The sequence below is a fragment of the Amblyraja radiata genome, chromosome 3 (genome assembly GCF_010909765.2).
Source record: "Amblyraja radiata isolate CabotCenter1 chromosome 3, sAmbRad1.1.pri, whole genome shotgun sequence".
Taxonomy (NCBI): Eukaryota; Metazoa; Chordata; class Chondrichthyes; order Rajiformes; family Rajidae; genus Amblyraja; species Amblyraja radiata.
Window position 1 is genome coordinate 59,520,037 of NC_045958.1, and position 21,161 is coordinate 59,541,197.

Here is a 21,161-nt window from a genome sequence, read left to right on the forward strand (position 1 = left end):
TTATGGTGCGGGGGAAAGATTTAATAGGAACCAGGGGGGAAAGATTTAATAGGAACCAGGAGGGTAACATTTTTACACAAAGGGTGGTGGATGTATAGAACAAGCTGCCAGAGAAGGTAGTTGAGGCATGTACTATCGCTACATTTAAGAAACATTTGGACTGATACATGGATTGGACATGTTTAGATGGATATGGACCAAATGCAGCCAGGTGGGACATAATTACAAGGCCCAGATACCTGAATCATCATTTAAAATGGAGCGGCCTTCAAATGGAAACCAAATCTGGCATGACCCCACCCCAGGTCATTTTTTATAGCCAGGTGCAAAGATTATTCAGTGCGGAAACAGGCCCTTTGGCCCAACTTACCCGCGCTGAACCAATATACCCCATCTACAAACTTGTTGGATGCAAAATGGAAGGGCTGCTGTGAAAAAAAGCACACCATCAGACCAGATTGTGCATGATCCAGCCCTTTGTTACACCTGATCTTCCTATGGTAGAGTCACACCAGATTTCACCAAATGTTTGTGCCGAGCATCATGTGTCAGTATTGAACTACAAAAGATTATTATTAACTATTATTTACTTATTTTTTCATATGGACTTGATTTGTGTACAAAAGGTCAATAGATATTTATGTAGCATTGGAATGTCCAGGTTAACACTGAATGTCAAACAAATTGATCGTTAAAGTTCACTGTTTACTTTTAAGTATATAATTTAAATATAATAGGGAAAAGACGTATAACTGGAATAGAGTTCAGCCATTGGCCTTACTTCGGTAATTGGACCATTGTACATTTAATTTAAATAGGTAACGTTAAATAAGATGATCATTAAATCAAATTGTTTGAAGCTAATTTTTGTTTGTACCCAAAAGTGAAGAAATGAACAGCTGCTGGTAAACTCAACTCCTTGGCACAATGGGAGAAACAAGAGACTGCAGATGCCAAACTCAGGAGGGAAAAAAAATAACTCAGTTGGTCAAACACCATCTGTGCAGGCGAAAGGTCCTGACACAAAATGTTGACACACCCCTTTTGCCTCCACAGATGCTACTTGACCCACTAAGTTCTTGGAGTAGTTTATTTTTTAGTCCTTGGTGTAATTCCTGATTATTAATGTTATTGATATATCCCCAGAAACTCCATTTTGGAACCATTCAATGTTATCACAACTTGTATTTACATGTCTTTAATTTAGAAAAAATGTACCAGGGACATACCTGAAAGAACAATTAAACAAAATATATTGTTGCTTGAGTTTCATGCATCGTTTATTTTATTTAAAATTGAACCAGTAACCAAAAAGTAATCATTATTGTTTCTCTTTTACTTTCAGTTTTAGGAGTAACAATATAAAATGTGGCTTAGCTTCATGAACTTCATGAACATTGGAAGGCAGAGCTACAACCAGATCTTTTCAGATTTCTTTGAGGATCATTATGGAATTGCACCAAAAAAAACCCACAGAAAAATATCCAGGAGCTTAATCAGACAAAACCTCGCAGCAATTCAGCCCAGAAGTTATTCGTGGCTGATGGTAATTAAAGCTAAGGTTGGGCAAGATGCCAGAATCAGAACAGGAAGCTATCTCAGGGCAGAACAGGATGAAAAATTCATGAAGACAGTTAAAAGCAAGTGTGAACATTTTAGTAAGATTCAGAGAAAGGAAGCAAGCACAGTGGTTGAACAGAATTTTGTGTGTGTTAGGAATTGGGAACGAAGTAGTTTCAATTACTTTAAAATAGAAACATAGAAACATAGAAAATAGGTGCAGGAGGAGGCCATTCGGCCCTTCGAGCCAGCACCGCCATTCATTGTGATCATGGCTGATCATCCTCAATCAATAACCCGTGCCTGCCTTCTCCCCATATCCCTTGATTCCACCAGCCCCCAGAGCTCTAATATAGCAGGTAGATTGAGGGAAGCAGGTCAGTGGTACTATAGACTACTTAGGTATAAATATAACAAATGTGTACAAGGGTTTCAGCAGTTGAGGCTCAGGCAGATTCAGGCAACACTTCTAGTGGTAGACGTATAAATGTTGTGGGAAGCCATTCATAAAGACAAGTGGGTAATCTGGTTCTGTTTCACACAATTGCCAAGTAATTGCTATTGAGTAGGATGGTATGGGGGTCGCAGCAGAAATACCCCTATGGTACAGCTCAATTAATATGGTACAGCTCAATTAATGTCATTAGTGATTTGCTCTCCATGCACTGTTCATGAATTAAAACCTGTTGATGCATCATTATAGACCTCTAGGTAACTAATTTCACAATTCAGTGTGTAATGGAAAAGAATGGAATGGAACATTGCCATTTCCTGACATCCAGCTTCACCGTGACCTGACAATTTCTTAAACTGAAGTTTCTGCCCTCACCATCATTCGTCTTCGCAGCTGCTGAACTAAAGACTTTTTCTCCATTCTGTACCTGTAAAAATGACATAGGTGATATTCTTTACAGCTGGTTATAAAGACATCCATGACCTTACCAAATAAATGCTACTAAACTCAAAGTGTTGGAGTAACTCAGTGGGTCAGGCAGCATCTCTGGAGGATAAGTGATGTATCGTGTTGGGTGAGTAGCCAGTGTAGTCCTGCCCACATTCTCCACCAAAAATCCATTAAATATCCAATTGCTAACTCACCCTGGATCCGATGTAATCTCAGCTTCTGGACTAGTCTACCACACAGGAGCAGCCGGAGTAACCAACTACCATGAAGTAACCCGGGTGCCATTGGTGGACAGGGAAGAAGTTCATCTGAGGCTACAATAAAATCTAGAAGAAACTGGGAACATGGATCAAGGAATGACAGATGGGATTTAACTCGGTCAAGTGCAAAGTGATGTACTTTGGGAAGTTTAGCCGGGGAAGGACATACACAGTAAATGATAGAACCCTGGGGAGTATTGTGGAACTGTGAGAACAAGGGGTACAACTACATAGCTCCCTGAAAGTGGTGTCACAGGTAGACAAGGTGATGAAGAAAGCATATGGCATGCTTGCCTTCATCAAATGGGACAGAGCACAAGAATTGGGACATCCTATTACAGCTGTACTAGGCATTGGTGAGACTGCACCTGGAATATTGTGTGCAGTTCTGGTGACCACATATAACCATATAACCATATAACAATTACAGCATGGAAACAGGCCATCTCGGCCCTACAAGTCCGTGCCGAACAACTTTTTTCCCTTAGTCCCACCTGCCTGCACTCATACCATAACCCTCCATTCCCTTCTCATCCATATGCCTATCCAATTTATTTTTAAATGATACCAACGAACCTGCCGCCACCACTTCCACTGGAAGCTCATTCCACACCGCTACCACTCTCTGAGTAAAGAAGTTCCCCCTCATGTTACCCCTAAACTTCTGTCCCTTAATTCTGGTCATGTCCTCTTGTTTGAATCTTCCCTATTCTCAAAGGGAAAAGCTTGATCACATCTATGATAGGAAACATGTGATTAAGCCAGAGAGCATACAGCAAAGGTTTACAAGAAGTTGCCAGGACTGAAGGACTTGAATAATAAGGAGGCTGGATAAGCTGGGACTGCCTTTCTTGGAATCTATAAAGGTTTATAAAATCATGAGATATATTTATATGACATATAAATGATATGACATCAATGATATTCTTTAGAGCTGATTATAAAAACATCCATGACCGTACTAAATATACATATGAGCTGGATGGTCATTCTTTTATCATGGATAGGGGAGTGTAAAACTAAAGGATATATGTTTAAGGTGAAATGGGTACCTTTAGAGGCAACATTTTCACATGGAAGCTGGGGGTATATAAAATGAGCTGCCAGAGAAAGTGGTAGTGTTGTTTACATTGGCAATGTTTAGAATTCATTGACAGGTCCATGGATAGGAAAGGTTTAGAGAGTGATGACGCATCCTCCCTAAGAGGAGATCAGATCTCCATCACTGGCCAGGAGAAGCTAACATTCAGAACCACGAACAGCAACTGTCTGGTGGAAAGCACTGGCACCCTGGACACAGATCTGGTCTGAGCTGAGGTCATAGTTAAATAGCTCTGCCCAATTAACTGTTATTGGATCAACTCACCTGCACATCATCACCTCCTCCATGTAAACCAAAGGACATAGAGAGAGAGGCAGGAGAGAAAGAAAGGGAGATAAAGTGGAGGGCTTCCTACTCACTGCGCCTCTTTTTGCAGGCTTGGAGTAAGACTGAGTTGTCAGGTCAAGCCCGACACTATCAGTGCCTCCTCTTGAGGCAAGAGTGAGATGCTGGGACAAGCCCATAATAGCCTGCACCTCCTCTTCAAGGCCAAGACTGAGCTGCCGGCTCAAGCCTGAAATTGCCTGCGACCTCTCACTCGCCCACAGTTGATGAGTGACTGCGCCCCCATATAGACCTGGACTTTCTCGTCACCATTATACTTCACCAAACATAAATCTTATCATGTGAGTTCCCCCTACCACGAGTGTGTCAGTGTAGTCATTGTCAAACCGACATCATCCCTAACGCCACAATGGTGGAGAATGCGGGCAGGATGCCACCTGGTTACTCACATGATGAAGGAGCTGATCCAGCATTTACTGCAAGTCTCCCTGGAGCAACAGTGGGCCACTCAAAGGTTGACCCACAACTTTGTTTGAGTAATGGAACCACTCTTGCTTTGTGCCAGTGAAGGCACTTGCCCCAGGGATGCAGGTGGGAGCGCACGTACAGCCCATGGCCATGGCTCACACTAAGCTAATGGAGCAGGATGATATAGAAACATATTTTTACTGATAGGGCTCTACCCGAGGCTATGACTGAGTGGCCGGGGCGATCCTGAGATGTCCTGCCCATGGACAACGAGAGACTGTGCCCACCCACAGAGGCAAAAGCTGAGCCACCAGGATAATCCAGACACCGTCTCTTCAAGCCTAAAGCTGAACTGCCAGGATAAACCTGAGACCACCAGTGCCTCCTCTTGCTCAACAAATCATTGAAGAAACTAGCACATGGTTCACAGAGTAAACGTAAAATACTTTATTACAATTAAAAGCTCACCGTAGCAGAGCATTTTCAATGTACTTTGTCTCCTCTTCATTTAGTTTCTGAAGAATTGCATTTAAAATGGGAAGCTCAAACTTGATGTACTGAGCTACCTGTAGAGGAACAATAACAATAACCAGCAGTTAGAATGCAGACCTTTGAAACTCATGGAGGAGAATACAGATGGGTGGTTGCTAAACTCTTACTTACGTCAATGCTAATTTCCTCAGCATCTTTGTCCATTAAATATATTTTTACTATTTTCCGTGATGGTCCATGAAGCAGTCTCTCCCATAATGGAAACGACGTATCTTTGAGCTTTTTTTTTTCTGTAACAATGTTATTTGCAGAGAATGTAACTTTTAAAAATATATCCCCTTTTACCTACTGCAGGGAGGGTTAGATTAAGGCCCCCTGTAAGCAAAGGTGTGACAAGACCCTACAGCGGAGCTTCAGATGAACTGCTGGGTAACATACATTTGTCTGTGGGAGGAGTGAGAAACCTCGTGTCTTTAGCGTCTGCCTGCTAAATTCTATGGGTTAACAGTGAGGAGGCGAGGAGGCGAGGAGGTTCGGGGTCTGCGCAGGCAAATAACAACCAGCAAGCTGAAGTTTACTTGCTGCTGCCACTTGGCCCTCTTCTCAGGAAGTCCCTCAGGATACAAATTGGCATACTTCCACTCCTGTTCCAAAAAGGGGAAGATTCCCGTGTGTAAATTCCTTTAATGTATCATGGCTGTTCCACACCATACACCCCATGGACCTGACAGAGCAAGGTCTAAGATCAATTGCAAGGAGGTCCAAGGTACTATGACACACACTAAAGCCCCTGTCCCACTTAGTAAACTGAACGGAAACCTCTGGAGACTTTGCGCCCCACCCAAGGTTTTCGTGCGGTTCCCGGAGGTTTTTGTCAGTCTCTCTAATGGTCGAAAGTGGTTTCCGCTTCTTCTATGTTCCGGCGATTATTTAAAAAAATTCAAAACCGGCCGCGACTAAAAATAGGTTGCTGTTTTAAAAATCGGTAATTTTTTAGTCTAAGCCGCTTGCGATGCTAGTTGAAGGTGGTTGCCGGAGGTTGCAGGTGGTTGCCAGAGGTTGCAGGTAGTGGAAGGTAAGACCTTCTGTTCAGGTTTCCTGTGGGACAGGGGCTTAAGACACATTAGTTTGTGCACATACGCATGTCAGCTTGGCCCCTCACCCCACTCCAGCCACTGGCTCAGCCAATAGCAAAAGGGAAAATTGTGCAGGTCACTTACCTTCACTGGCATGAACAACGTATAGTGCAAAATCATTGGGGTCATTTTCTATCTGTCAAGAAATAAAGATGTGTCAAGGGAGGATAAATTATGATATACCACAACCATGTGCCATACACGAGCAATGTCTTATTTGTGCTACTTGAATTATTTTCATCATATTTCTTTCACACTTAATTTGTCAGCTTTCTCCATAACTTCTTACCCTAAATTTCTTGTAAAAAAATCACTTTCTGGTTCAGATTGTAGCAACATGTCCTCACGCTTCTTTAAAATGGCTTTGTGAACATGTTCTCCCACTATCTAAACTTTCTCATGACCATAGATGTTTTCAGCAAAATAAAACAATAATTACAGTATTACAATTTATCCACTGATTTTGTTACTCCTCTACCAGAAGATCTAACTTCGAACTGTGGGATCAAGACTTATTTATCCCGGTTCTTTGGCAGTGTTAGCTAAAGTTGGGTTCAATGTGCATAACTTCAGGAGCTATAAGTTAATGGTTAAGAACACTAGCACTTCTTCTCAAATGATTTCCTAATTATTTAAAGAAAATCCAAAACACAATTTTTAAAAACAGAATTGAGGTAGAATTCTTAAAGATTGATTGGAGACACCACAGGGATATTTTAGTTTAGTTTAGAGATACAGCGCGAAACAGGCCCTTCGGCCCACCGAGTCCACACCGACCAGCGATCCCTGCACATTAACACTATCCTACACACACTAGGGACAATTTACACATTCACCAAGCCAATGAACCTACAGACCTGTACATCTTTGGAGTGTGGGAGGAAACCGAAGATCTCGGAGAAAACCCACGGGGCCACGGGGAAAATGTACAAACTCTGTACAGACAGCACCTATAGTCGGGCTCGAATCTGGGTCTCGCGCTGCAAGCTCTGTAAGGCTTCAAATATACCACGGCGCCACCGTGCTACCCAAAATATCAGAGGCTTCAGTGACTCCCAGACAACTGTCTGGCCTGGAATAGAAATTATAGTGGCCACATTTGGTTTTAACAGAGTTAAGTTGGGTATGAATGCCTACACAGTTTTCTGTAGGTTGGTCCGTCATTTATATATTTTAAAGGGGTTGAGTGTCAGAAAATTAAATACCAGTTTTGCTCTTACTATAGATTTTTAATGCTTTGGGAAAAGCAGTGGCTTAAGGGAACACACAAGTTCTGTTTGAACAGCGGCTGTTATCCAGGAGAAACAGGGTAAATCAGTACATCACCCAGAAAACAGAGTGATAGATTGAATAGCTCCACGAGCGGGTTCATGACGGAAATAGGTGCTACAAGGGAAGTAGGTCCATGTGAAAGATTGGGAGAATGAGGGGTTGTAGCAGGTTAGACGGGTGAGAGGAGAGGAGTGGACGACAAGGGGATTGGCACAACAAGGTGAGTAGAAACGAAGAACATTTGGGAGTGGAGGGTCTGTGGAATGAAGGCTCAAGAGGATTGGAAGGAGAGGTGTGGGAACGAAAAAAAATGTGAGTGAGAATGATTGTGAAGGAATATGTGAATAGTAGACCGAGAAAATGGAGAGTGAGCAAGAAAGGGTGATAAAAAAATGGGTGCTGAGGGTGTTAGCATATGGCGGTGATCAGAAGCATTACAGATGCTTTAGAATTAAAAAAACGTACCTTGAACTTTTGTAAGAGCAGTGCTATCACCTCCTTGGTTGTCAATGTGCTGTTGATTCTCACACTGGTTACCGAGCCTTTGGTTGGTGTGAAAATGGATGTCTGCAAAACACAAAACCAATACTTTTATACTGCAGGTAATAAGCTTTAATTGTCTGGACTGTCACTTTAATTATTGTATGTTGTATTGCACTGCAAAACTCCATTTTAGGCATTCTGTCAAAGTTAAAGAGCTGAAACCTCAGGCTAACACATTGGATACTTTAGACACTTGCATAGCCTTCTACTCCCAGAAATCTGCTTCTGGTTAAAATCTGAATATATTTGATTTATAAGCAGCAATAATATGTTGCAAATATGTTCTTATTGGGATGGATCTTTATTGGATAGCATAGGTAGATACAATCAGGAGCTAACTGTTTGTCATTCTCATTAGACCAATAGGAAACATGGAGTAGCCTCATTGTCAGAAACAAATAGAAATAAACTCAGATAAAAATAATATTTTTGGAGATGTACAAAAATAAACATCCAAATGATAAAATTTAAAAAAGGAAACATGAAACAGTGCCCATAATAGTCATCATCTTCTCCGGAAGGCCTCAATTACACCGGTGGACACAGCAATGTCTCTCTCCCAGGTTACTTGGTGGAAGAGCAGTAATCAGCCACAGTGAAAGGTCATAGATTCTTCCTGCCAGGCCCTGAAGAAAATCTATGGAAGGTTCTCCACCATGTCAGCTTACCTCTAATTCAAGAAGCCAAAGATCATGAGCTTGAGGCAGAAGAGAAATCAGAAATAAGAAAGCAGACTCTTTATGTAGCATAACACCAGCTGGCATCTCTTACAGTCAGTCCACATGTGACCCATAGATTCACCCGGTACAAAAATCATAGGCAGCCTGAGAGTTCATCACACATGAAAAGTAGTGGCAGGAGTAGGTCACTCAGCCTAAGCTGCCATTCGATATGATCATGGCTGATCATCCAAATTTACCACCATGTTCCGGCTCTCTCCCCATATCCCTGGATCCCAATAACCATAAGGCCAGCACCTCCTTTAATATATTTAATTATTTGACTTCAACTACTTTCTGTGGTGAATAATTCCACTAGTTCACCACTCTCTGGGTGAAGAAGTTTCTCCTCATCTTTGTCCTTGTTAGCTTATCCCTTACCTCTAGACAATGACCTCCCACCATCATGACCATCCTTCCTGCATCTGATGTGTCCAATTCTGTTAGAATTGTGTAGGTTTCAATGAGATTCCCTCTGATTCTTCAGAATTCTTATGAACACTAGACCAATTGACCCAGATTCATTTTATTTGTCATGTAAAAGATCATGAGAGGGGATAGAAAGGGTGAATGCACAGTCTTACATCCAGAATAGGGGAATCAAGAACCAGAGGACTGAGGTTTAGGGTGAGAGGGGAAAAATTTAATAGTAACCTGTGGGACAACCTTTCTCACACAGAGGGTAGTGGGTAGATGGTGTATGCTGCCAGAGGATCAGATAAGGTCCTAACGTAGACAAGTGGGATTAGCGTAGATGGGGGACCTTGGTCGGCATGGGGATGTTGGACCAAATGGCCTGTTTCCATGCTGTATGACTATAATAATCTTTCTGATTGGATTGTTTTATGCAACATTTTCTAAGGAATAAGCAAATACACATGAACAAATGCCAGATTACTTTCTCCATTGTCTTTCTCTTTTAAAGGGAAGTAATGAGAATGTTGCTCTGCCTTCATTTTATTATGACCTTCAAAATCAAAATGCATTGCATGCCTTCAAAGTCCAATATATCCCAATGGGGATGTTAGTGCTCAGAGATTGTTTAGCTCATGCTGTTTACAGTGGAAACATGCATGTAAACCTGACCCCTGCATCAAGTTAATTTTACCAACTCGAGAACTTGTTTGACTTTAATGTTTTGTCATTTCTAGAAATTATATCTCAATATTCTTTCTTTCAATGGCCAGGAAGTGGCCATAGTCCAGGTATTTCATTTCCCTCCTCCTCCTAGCTAAAATGTGATTTCAGTGATATATTCAACATTGTTAATATTTCTTATTGATATATTTGCTAAAAAGTTCAATAGAAGCTGTGCCTCAGAAAAAGTTTCCCTTTGGCCTTTTCTACCATCCCAGAATTCCAGTGAATACAGAATGAGTTTCACCAGGCTTGGTCACATGTTTGTCACTTGGCACCCTGAGAGGATTGAATGATATAACTATTGAACAGCTGTTCAACAGCCTGAAATAGCTTACCCCCTTAATAAGGTTTAAATAACGCCATTGTAATTGACACCCTTAATGAAGAGAAAAAGCTATTACTGTTTGACTAATATGGGCAGATCACTGGGAAAACAGAATATAGTTGATGGGGATTATTTCCAACATATGGTACTTTTCTTTAATCTATCTTCTATGCTTTGGATAGGTGGAATTATTCATGTGTGAACTTCATGATCATCCTCGCCAGTGCAAGGTGACATGAATTTAAAAGTTATACCCAAATGTTTCCAATTATAATTTCAAACCATTCACCACAAATAATATATTCAGTAAGACCTTTAACTAAGATTTGTGTGTGTGTAAAATGATTAATGGTGTTTGCTTCATTTAACTGTTAATGAACAAAGTCCTTCTTCAGATTGTGCTGTGAGCCATACCGCCTGAATGAACAGCAACATTTGGTCAGTGTCCGGTTACTCTTTAAACTGCACCTGAGCAGCATGAAATATTGATTTACAGGACTGTCCACATTAGGAAAAAGTAGAAGCAAGCGCATGACAAACTATATATTAACGAGGCGCACCTTGTCCATGCTGACCAAGTTGGCATATTGGGCGAGTCCTATTTGCCTGCATTTAGCTCATCACCCTCATAACCCCTCCTATGTACGTCTGTCTAAATGTCTTTTATTAGACGTAAGAGTGATAGCTTCCTCTGTCAGCTTGTTCCAGATATGGACTGCTCTCTGAGAGATAAAGTCCCCCCCCCCGAGGTCCCTCTTACATATCTCCTCTCTTACCTTAAGACTATGCCCTCGGGTTTTAGAATCCTCTACTCTGGGAATAAAGATTGTAAGTGTGGTGATTTCAACCACTCCGACCTTAAAACTGTACTCCCCAGGTTCCATCAGCATGTTTCCTGCCCAACCAGAGGAAACAATATTCTGGACTTAGTTTATAGTAATATTACTGAAGCCTACAAAGCCCTTCCCCTCCCCCACCTTGGTCAGTCTGACCACCTCTCTCTGTTCCTGCTCCCCAAATACACACCTCTGATCAGACGTGTGAAACCTACCACGAGGACAGTGAAGGTCTGGCCTGAGGGGGCTGTCTCTGTTTTACAGCAGCAGTTTCAGCAAACAGACTGGAGTCTGTTTGCTACCCAGTCCACCTTCAATTCACAAGTGGACATCAACTCATACACCTCAACAGTTATGGACTATATAAAATTCTGCACCGATAATGTCACTACCCACAAAGAGATAAAGACCTTCCCTAACCAGAAGCCGTGGATGAGCAGGGAGGTCAGACTCCTACTGAAGGCTCGCGATGCCGCTTTCAGATCTGGCGACGCTGAGGGATACAGCTCATCCAGGGCCAATCTGAAAATGGGAATTAGGAATGCCAAACTCAATCACAAACGGCGGATTGAGGAGCACTTCCAAAACAACTCTGACCCCAGGCGCATGTGGCAAGGAATCAAATCCCTTGCCGATTATCAGAAAGTTAACACCCCTCCCCCAGACAACGCCACCCTTCCTGACGAGCTAAACCATTTCTATGCTCGCTTTGACCGGGACAACAAAACCTCAGCCATCAAAGTTGCTCCACCCCTGAATGAACAACCTCTCAGTCTCTCCACCTCTGCTGTACAAGATGCACTGAGAAAGGTGAATGAGCACAAAGCTGCCGGCCCTGATGGCATCCCTGGCCGGGTGCTTAGGGCATGTGCTAGACAACTATCCCCAGTCTTCACCGACATTTTCAATCTCTCACTTGTCCCCACTTGCCTCAAGACATCAACCATCGTGCCAGTGCCCAAACAGTCAGCCACAGGGAGTCTCAACGATTTCCGCCCAGTGGCACTCACCCCTGTCATTGCTAAGTGCTTTGAGCGGCTGATCTTGGCTCACCTCAAAGCCAGCCTCCCCCCCACACTGGACCCCCATCAGTTTGCCTACCGGGCCAACAGGTCTACAGAGGACGCCATATCGGCGGCTCTACACTCTGCCCTGACCCACCTGGACAACAACAACTCCTACATCAGGTTGCTGTTCATTGATTTCAGCTCTGCCTTTAACACTGTCATCCCCGCCAGCTTGATCACCAAACTCAGCGGACTTGGCATCTCCACCTCCCTCTGCAACTGGACACTGGATTTCCTCACCAACAGACCACAGTCTGTTAGGGTCAACAACCTCACCTCCTCCACTATAACACTGAACACCGGCGTGCCACAGGGCTGTGTGCTCAGCCCTCTCCTCTACTCCCTCTTCACCCACGACTGCATCCCTAAGTACGGATCCAACGCCATCATTAAGTTTGCTGACGACACCACGGTGGTAGGACTGATCAGTGACAACGATGAGTCAGCCTACAGAGAGGAGGTCCAGCACCTGACAACCTGGTGTGCCAACAATAACCTCGTCCTCAACTCCAAGAAGACGAAGGAAATTATTGTCGACTTCAGGAAGGTCAGAGGAGGCAGTCATACCCCCATCCATATAAACGGGACTGAGGTGGAGCGCGTCTCCAGCTACAAATTCCTCGGGGTACATATCTCGGAGGATTTGTCCTGGTCCCTCAACACCTCCAAGCTGATCAAAAAGGCACAGCAGCGCCTTTACTTCCTGAGGAGGCTCAAGAAAGCCCACCTGTCCCCCCAGATACTGACCAACTTCGCAGCCAAGATCAGCCGCTCAAAGCACTTAGCAATCGAGAGCATCCTGACCACCTGCTTCACGGCATGGTACAGCAGCTGCACTGTTGCGGACAGGAAGGCACTACAACGGGTGGTGAAAAATGCGCAGCACATCATCGGTGCCCCGCTCCCTTCCATGGATGCCCTCCACCGAAAACGGTGTCTGAGACGGGCTGGGAAGATCATTAAAGACCCCTCCCACCCCAACCATGGACTGTTTGCCCTCCTCCCATCAGGGAGACGGTACAGGAGCCTCAGGTCTCGTACCAGTAGGATGAGGAACAGCTTCTACAATTATACCATCACATTGCTGAACTCGGAGTCCCGCTGATAGATTCCTCCGGTCCCTCCGTCCCCATTGTTTAATTATTCTGTATTTTTGATTATTCTGTATCTTCTTTTTTTTTAATTTCTATATGCACTACTACTACGGACTGACGCAAAACTGCATTTCGTTGTACCCATACTCAGTATTTGTGCAATGACATTAAAGTTGAATTGAATTGAATTGAAGTGTACACTTTATCCATACATTCTACCCATTTATCCAGCAGCTGAAGATAGACACAAAATGCTGGAGTAACTCAGCGGGACAGGCAGCATCCCTGGAGAGAAGGAATGGGTGACGTTTCGGATTTCAGTCCGAAGAAGGGTCTCGACCCGAAACGTCACCCATTCCTTCTCTCCAGGGATGCTGCCTGTCCCGCTGAGTTACTCCAGCATTTTGTGTCTATCTTTGATTTAAACCAGCATCTGCAGTTCTTTCCTACACAATTTGTGCTCATATTTGCTGTGGAATATTCTGAAGCTTTTAAAGAATCTCAATGAGGAATCTGCTTAAAGTGGACAGACGTTGTCGCTGTTATTAAAATCCATCTTCAGAACTTGCCTAAGTCCAGTTTCTTTACTTAATTTTTATTTAGTGGATGGGGATTAGGAAAATAATGGCTTATGTCAAGGAAACAATGTCGTTCATTCTGATTTTATCCATGTAAACTTTCATACTTGCTGAAGGGATACGCAAGATTTATTTTTGAAGGGGTTACACATGAGGTTGGCCACATTACCTTCTAAGAGATACAAATTATTAGGAATGGGAGCGAGGTACAAACTTTGGTGTGTTACCTGTGAAGAAAATTAGCACTTGAAACAAGATCCATTTCAACTTGGGAGATTGGGAAGGAGGAATTACATCTTGGGGCACAGGTAACCTGACATCAGGGACCTATGGCCACTAGTCTTGCTTTATGAGAACTTAGTGGAGTGTTGTGGAGGAACTGTGGGCAGTAATGCCCCTGTCCCACTTAGGAAACCTGAACGGAAACCTCTGGAGACCACCCAAGGTTTCCGTGAGGTTCCCGGAGGTTTTGGTCACTCTCCCTAATGGTCAAAAGTGGTTTCCGTGTAGTCGAGGCTTCTTCTATGTTCCTGCGATTATTTCAACAAAACCAAAACCGGCCTCGACTTAAAATAGGTTGCCGTTTGGTCGAAGCCAGTGGAGTGGGGTTGCTATTTACTTACAGGCAGTTGAAGGCAATCTCCTTCGCTGACCGGCCATTTTGATAGGCTCATTGGAGTTTTCAGCAAAGATCCTGTAGGATCTTTAGTTTTCAGGACCTAGAAGATCCGCTGGAAGGTAAAATGCCCGATGACTTTATTAAACTTCTTAAAACTGTCTCCACTCCTTCTCTCCCCCCTTCTCTCTCCCCTTCACTCCCCTTCTCTCTCCCCTTCTCTCCCCTTCTCTCCCCTGCTCTGTCCTTCTCTCCGCTTCTTTCCCCTTCTCTCTCTAAAGGACTTACCGTGCTCTGTGGCAGCCGTTTACCTTCCTCTTCATTGCGCAGACAGCGCTCTTCCGTTGCCCCTGGCCCCCACCTTCGCAGTGTGTGTGTGTGTGTGTGTGTGTGTGTGTGTGTGCGGTCGATAGCAAAGATCCTGTAGGATCTTTGGTCAGTAGATGCAGCTCACGCTTCGGTCGAGGCTTTCCAGGCGAGTGACCAAAACCCCTGGCGACTCATGGAAACCTTGGGTGGGGCGCAAGGTCTCCAGAGGTTTCCGTTCAGGTTTCCTAGGTGGGACAGGGGCATTACTCTACAATTTTAATGTTCGGTTGTTACGTGCATAATAAAATCTTGGATTTGATTTGACTGATTTTCTGTGAAGAATAAGCGCTTCTTACATATTTGGGATGTAAAGAGCATTTCACCATCAATAAGGAACATTTTGAAATTTTATCTCTGCCATTATTTTGTCAGATGTGGTAGTTAATTTGCATGAAATGTGTTCCACGCACATCAAATTGTGTAAGCAATTAATCTCTGTTTTTGGTGTTGCTTGAGAGATTACAGAATGCCAGAAGATATCCTTGCTGATCTTTGTTCAAGTTCAAGTTCCATTGGGTGGCACCACCGTAGTGGCAGCCTCGCCAGCAGCTGTTAGTCCTTTCACCCTTTTTGTTATTTTAAGTGTGTCTATGTCTAAAAGTATGTTCTAAAGGTTTCTTAGTCTTTTTTGATGTGGGTGATGAGGGGGGGGGGGGGGGGGATAGGGGGAAACCGTTTCTCAGTCACTTACCTGGACGGAGATGCGTCTTTTCCCCATGTCGCAACTTCCCCTCCTCCCCCCCCCCCCCCCCCCCCCCCCCCCCCACTTGGGGCCTACCAACTGGATTGGCGCGGCCTTTTCTAGCTGGAGACCAGCTAGAGCTTCAGCAGCCGACGCAGCACTGAATTCCATCGTGGAGTGGGCCGATCCTTTGCTGGGATTTCCTGTGTTGGAGCTCCGGAGTGTTGGGCCTGCTGACTTTAACATCGTGGAGCTGTGGTCTGCGGAGCTTCTAGCCTTGGTCGGCGCTGACTTTAACATCGCGGAGGCCTGGGATCCCTTGCCGAGGGTCGCCAGTGTTAGAGCTCTGCCCAGCTCGGCCCGTGGACTTCGGAAGCCGCGGTCTCTGGTAGGAAGCAGCCGATTCGGAAATTCCAAGCTGCTGATTGTGTTCTTCCGTTCCGACGTCGGAGCTCCGATCATCCCGGCAAGAGGGCCTGAAACATCGGGCTGTCCGTAGCGACGACTGCAGAGGGCTCAAAGGCCCCGACCACGGGTGAACAAAGTGGAAGATGACTAAACTTTATTGCCTTCCCTCATAGTGGGAAACGTTGATTCCGCTATGTGGGATGTTCATGTTAAACTCTTATTTGTATGGCTGCATGGTAACTCAAATCTCACTGTACCAATTGGTGCATGTGACAATAAATGTAACTTGAACTTGAACTTGAGGATAGTTAAAGCTTCTTTAAGTATGTGAAGAGGAAAAAAACAGTTAAGATAAATGTGGCTCCCTTGAAGACAGAAACTGGTGAATTTATTATGGGGGAAAAAATGGCAGACGTATTGAACAGGTACTTTGGATCTGTCTTCACTAAGGAAACAATCTCCCAGATGGCCAGAGGACCTTGGGTGATGAAGGAAATCCACATTTGGCAGGAAATGGTGTTGGGTAGGCTGATGGTCTGCATCCCAGGGTTTCAACAACTAAGTTACAGAGATAGGTTGAATAAGTTAGGTCTTTATTCTCTGGAGCGCAGAAGGTTAAGGGGGGACTTGATAGAGGTCTTTAAAATGATGAGAGGGATAGACAGAGTTGATGTGATCAAGCTTTTCTCTTTGAGAATAGGGAAAATTCAAACAAGAGGACATGACTTCAGAATTAAGGGACAGAAGTTTAGGGGTAACATGAGGGGGAACTTCTTTACTCAGAGAGTGGTAGCGGTGTGGAATGAGCTTCCAGTGGAAGTGGTGGCGGCAGGTTCGTTGGTATCATTTAAAAATAAATTGGATAGGCATATGGATGAGAAGGGAATGGAGGGTTATGGTATGAGTGCAGGCAGGTGGGACTAAGGGAAAAAAATTGTTCGGCACGGACTTGTAGGGCCGAGATGGCCTGTTTCCGTGCTGTAATTGTTATATGGTTATATGGTTATATGGTACAAGGATGTGGCTCTGGAAATCGTGGGCACATTGGTGATCATTTTCCAATGTTCTATAGATTCAGGATCAGTTCCTGTGAATTGGAGGGTAGCTAATGTTATCCCACTTTTTAAGAAAGGAGGGAGAGAGAAAGCAGGGATTTATAGACCAGTTAGACTAGGTGGGGAAGATGCTGGAGTCAATTATAAAAGATGAAATAGCGGCACATTTGGATAGCAGTAATAGGATTGGTCCGAGTCAGCATGGATTTACGAAGTGGAATCATGCTTGACTAATCTTCTGGAATTTTTTAGGATGTTACAATGATAATGGACAAGGGAGAGCCAATGGATATAGTGTACCTGGACTTCCAGAAAGCCTTAGATAAGGTCCCACATAGGAGATTAGTAGGCAAATTTGGAACACATGGTATTGAGGCTAGACATGGATAGAACATTGGTTGGCAGAAAGGAAACAAAGAGTAGGGATTAACAAGTCCCTTTCAGAATTGCAGGCAGTGACTAGTGGGGTGCTGCAAGGCTCGGTGCTGGGACCGCAGCTATTTACAATATACATTAATGATTTGGATGGAAGGAATTAAAACTAACATTTGCAAATTTGCAGATGTCACAAAGCTGGGTGGCAGTGTGAACTGTGAGGAGGATGTTACGAGGATGCAGGGTGACTTGGACAGGTTGGGTGAATGGGCAGATGCATGGCAGGTGCAGTTTAATGTGGACAAATATGAGGTTATCCTCATTGGTGGCAAGAACAGGAAGGCAAATTATTATGGTGTCATTAGGAAAAGGGGAAGTACAATGAGATCTGGGTGTCCTTGTACATCAATCACTGAAAGTAAGCATGCAGGTACACAGGCAGCGAAGAAAGCTAATGGCATGTTGGCCTTCATAACAAGAGTAGTTGAGTTATAGGAGCAGTTGTACAGGGCCCTGGTGAGACCACACCTGGAGTATTGTGTGCAGTTTTGGTCTCCAAATTTGAGGAAGGACATTCTTGCTAATGCAGCATAGGTTCACAAGGTTAATTCCCAGGATGACTGGACTGTCATATGTTGAAAGAATGGAGCGACTGGGCTTGTATACACTGGAATTTAGAAGGATGAGAAGGGATCTTATAGAAACATATAAAATTATTAAGGGATTGGACACAATTAGATACAGGATACATGTTCCCGATGTTGGGGGAGTCCAGAACCAGGGGCCACAGTTTAAGAATAAGGGGTCAGCCATTTAGAACTGGGATGAGGAAAAACTTTTTCACACAGAGCATTGTGAATTTGTGGAATTCTCTGCATCAGAGGGCTGTGGAGACCAATTCTCTGGATGCTTTCAAGAGAGAGTTAGATAGAGCTCTTAAAGATAATGCAGACCAGGGATATGGGGAGAAGGCAGGAATGGGGTACTGATTGTGGATGATCAGCCATGATCACGGTGAATGGCGGTGCTCGCTCGAAGGGCCGAACGGCCTGCTCCTGCACTTATTGTCTATTGTCTATTGTCCTTGTTTTTGTAGAAAATAACTGGATTCTGTCCTCATACCTTGTAGTTGTAAAAATGGCCATTGATGGAAGAGCGATGGCGTTTGGCTTTTCGTGCTGCAGCCACTGCCTGGTTCTTTACCCTCATCTTCACCAGCGACACATCACTCCGGGTACGTATTAAAATGCCACTTTCTGGCTCTCGATTCCGTTGGGGCTTTAATGTACTGCTTTCAAAGACTTAAAAATGAGAGAAGAATTGATTAATTTGCAACTTTTATGTCCCACCTTTTCCCCCAAGAACTCAAGCTGGTTAATCCTTTGTCCTCACATTGTCTGGAATAAAATCATTGCTAAATGAACAAACGTCATAAATGCTTGTTAAAATCAGACTGCTGGAATTTTCTGATCATAACTCTAAGTTAAGAGAATATCCAATTACAGAATCAAGCTGACTGCTAGCACTTTGATCTACTATATTTTCTTTAAATCAGAAATTAATTGAATAATGACTGGAAACACCAGATTTTGGTGTGCAGGAAAGATGAGTTCAGCACCACAGTTTTAAAGGATTGTAGACTTAATGAAAATATATTTTTCCTAAGTCTCCCTCTTCAATCTCAGTGCAATTTTACATTGTTGACCCTCCCTCACCATTACTAATGTAAACTGGAAGAAAGAGACTTTTCTTATTCACTTGCACAATTGGTCATAATTTCAGGAACATTATCCAGAAAGATTGATGGCATTGTTTTTTTTAATCAAAATTGACCTAAATTTTAAAAATCTCTGCTTTCCCAACAACATTCAATCTTCCAGCATATGAAGATCAGTGCTGTGGAAAGCCATTAAATATTGACTCAGGAACCTTACCCGGCTGCCGGACGGCCTCTTGTTCATCAGTTTCCGACCCTGACTCCTCTTCTAGTTCTGCAATGTTGCACAAATTATCAAACTCTCCCCATCGCGTCATTCCTCTGCAAGCACAAGTTAAATAATTTACTGAAATGGCAAAGAAGATGTTAGGTCTCTGAAGAAGGGTTTCGACCCGAAACATCACCCATTCCTTCTCTTTAGAGATACTGTCCCGCTGAGTTGCTCCAGCATTTTGTGTCTACCTTAGGTCTCTCTGTTGTGTCCTTTTCAAAACCTACAAAATGCCTTTGCAACCAATGAAGTATTTCAAATTTGGAAATGCAACAGCCAATTTGCTCATAATTACTCACCCAAACAGCAATGTTTGAGTGACCTGATAATTGATTCAAGTGATAATGATTGACCAGGATGCTGGACACAATGATTTTGCTTTTCTTTCAAATAGCACCACGTGATCTTTTGTATCCATTGAGGAGAGCAGATCTCAATTGAGGATCTCAATTTAACAATTCATTCAAAATATGGAAACCCTAACATTGCAGTGCATATATGTTCACTAACACTTGTTGAATAAGACTCAGGAGTGGGTCAAAATGACTCAAAGGTAGTACTGCAATGAATGGTGGGGTTGTGATGGAGATAATGTCCATTGGGTTGAGAAGGAAAGATAGTTTGAGGGTGGTGGGGAATAGCCTATTGGTGGATTAAGATGGAGAATTAGGGTGAATTGAATCTGGGGGAGGGGCTGGTTTGACAGCACTGAAGTATGAGGTTCAAGAGAGATGGGGTAAGATATTTCTGGGGAAAGATGTTAGTCTAGAAGGACAGTACAGCTTGGGGAACTGAGAATAAGGACTATTCTGTACAGAGGACACCATCAGGTAGAATTGAAGCTGGAGTATGAGGATAGAATCTGGCAGAAGTATAGTCTGAAGAACAACAATACAGCTCTATGTAATATATGTAATATAATTCTTGGCCCAACAATCCCACAATGAAACTTGCCTGGGATAATGTGTCACCCTGTACATTTTATCTACCATGTTGCAGAGCTTAACCCACCTTTTGTTCATCACAGGGTCTGGGGATTGGGCATCTTTTGCTTGTGACCTGGATTTCTCATCATTTATCTGTAATCTTATTGGTTGGTGTACACCCCACGAAATATCCAGTAATCCTTCCAAGACAATCCTTCCATCGATCTACATAGCGAAATGTTGAAGTTAAATGCTTAGCTTTAGTTAAATAGATTCAAACATTACACTCAGCCCCCTAATGAGCTCAACTGAAATATGTTCTCTTCAGGTTCCATGAAGTGTTTACTTCTCGAAAATTATATCCAAAATATTTCAATTCCATTTCTTAACTCTTTTTGCACTGTTTTTCACAGATGAGATTGCTTTCATTCTTCCTGCTGGCATTTACAAATGAAACATTTGACTTTCATATCCCTATTTAGCCTTCGGATTTTCAGTGCCATTCCCAACCATTTTTTACAGTTTATGTTGAGTGGATGAATCAACCACTTTCATTCATTTCACTTATCAATGTTTATGTGGGAATAGTATATCTGTTATCTGATTTGTGTGGTTAGTAATCTTGATTTATGTTAACACACCAAGGCAAAGCCAGATATCAACGATGAATACTCCAGGATTCTTTCGGAACAAATGAAATAAAGTAGGCAGTCAAAGATGGAGACAATTATACCTTAGAAGAAATGGTGAATGTATCTTACATTTCTTACAGGTACTGTTGGGCAGTTAATTCTGCCGATCGTATCTGTTTGCATTGATTATGTTATTATATTGATTATTTCTTACCATTACATTGTACTTTGCTTTCAGGTTTGCTTCCATTCATGCTTGGAGATGAACTATTTTTACCAGAAAATGGGCTTGGATATATTAAATAACTTTAATTTCTGGACAATATGAA

General features: G+C 43.1%; 1 protein-coding gene across 2 annotated transcripts in view; it reads right to left on the reverse strand.

Annotated features, from left to right (window-relative positions):
• Nucleotides 1-1,182: 1,182 nt before the first annotated feature.
• LOC116971055 (ras association domain-containing protein 6-like) overlaps nucleotides 1,183-21,161 on the reverse strand; it is a 44,496-nt gene continuing 24,517 nt past the window's right edge. The window contains exons 4-11 of one of the 2 annotated variants that reach the window (XM_033017865.1): nucleotides 20,286-20,425; nucleotides 19,221-19,324; nucleotides 18,409-18,587; nucleotides 7,945-8,046; nucleotides 6,292-6,343; nucleotides 5,243-5,361; nucleotides 5,048-5,145; nucleotides 1,183-2,441 (exon numbers count right to left, since the gene is read on the reverse strand). In XM_033017865.1, coding sequence (XP_032873756.1) covers nucleotides 2,366-2,441; nucleotides 5,048-5,145; nucleotides 5,243-5,361; nucleotides 6,292-6,343; nucleotides 7,945-8,046; nucleotides 18,409-18,587; nucleotides 19,221-19,324; nucleotides 20,286-20,425 — 870 coding nt within the window. In that variant the 3' untranslated portion in view covers nucleotides 1,183-2,365. Of the gene's footprint in view, nucleotides 2,442-5,047; nucleotides 5,146-5,242; nucleotides 5,362-6,287; nucleotides 6,344-7,944; nucleotides 8,047-18,408; nucleotides 18,588-19,220; nucleotides 19,325-20,285; nucleotides 20,426-21,161 lie in introns of both variants that reach the window. The other variant, XR_004411387.1, reaches the window with a different exon arrangement.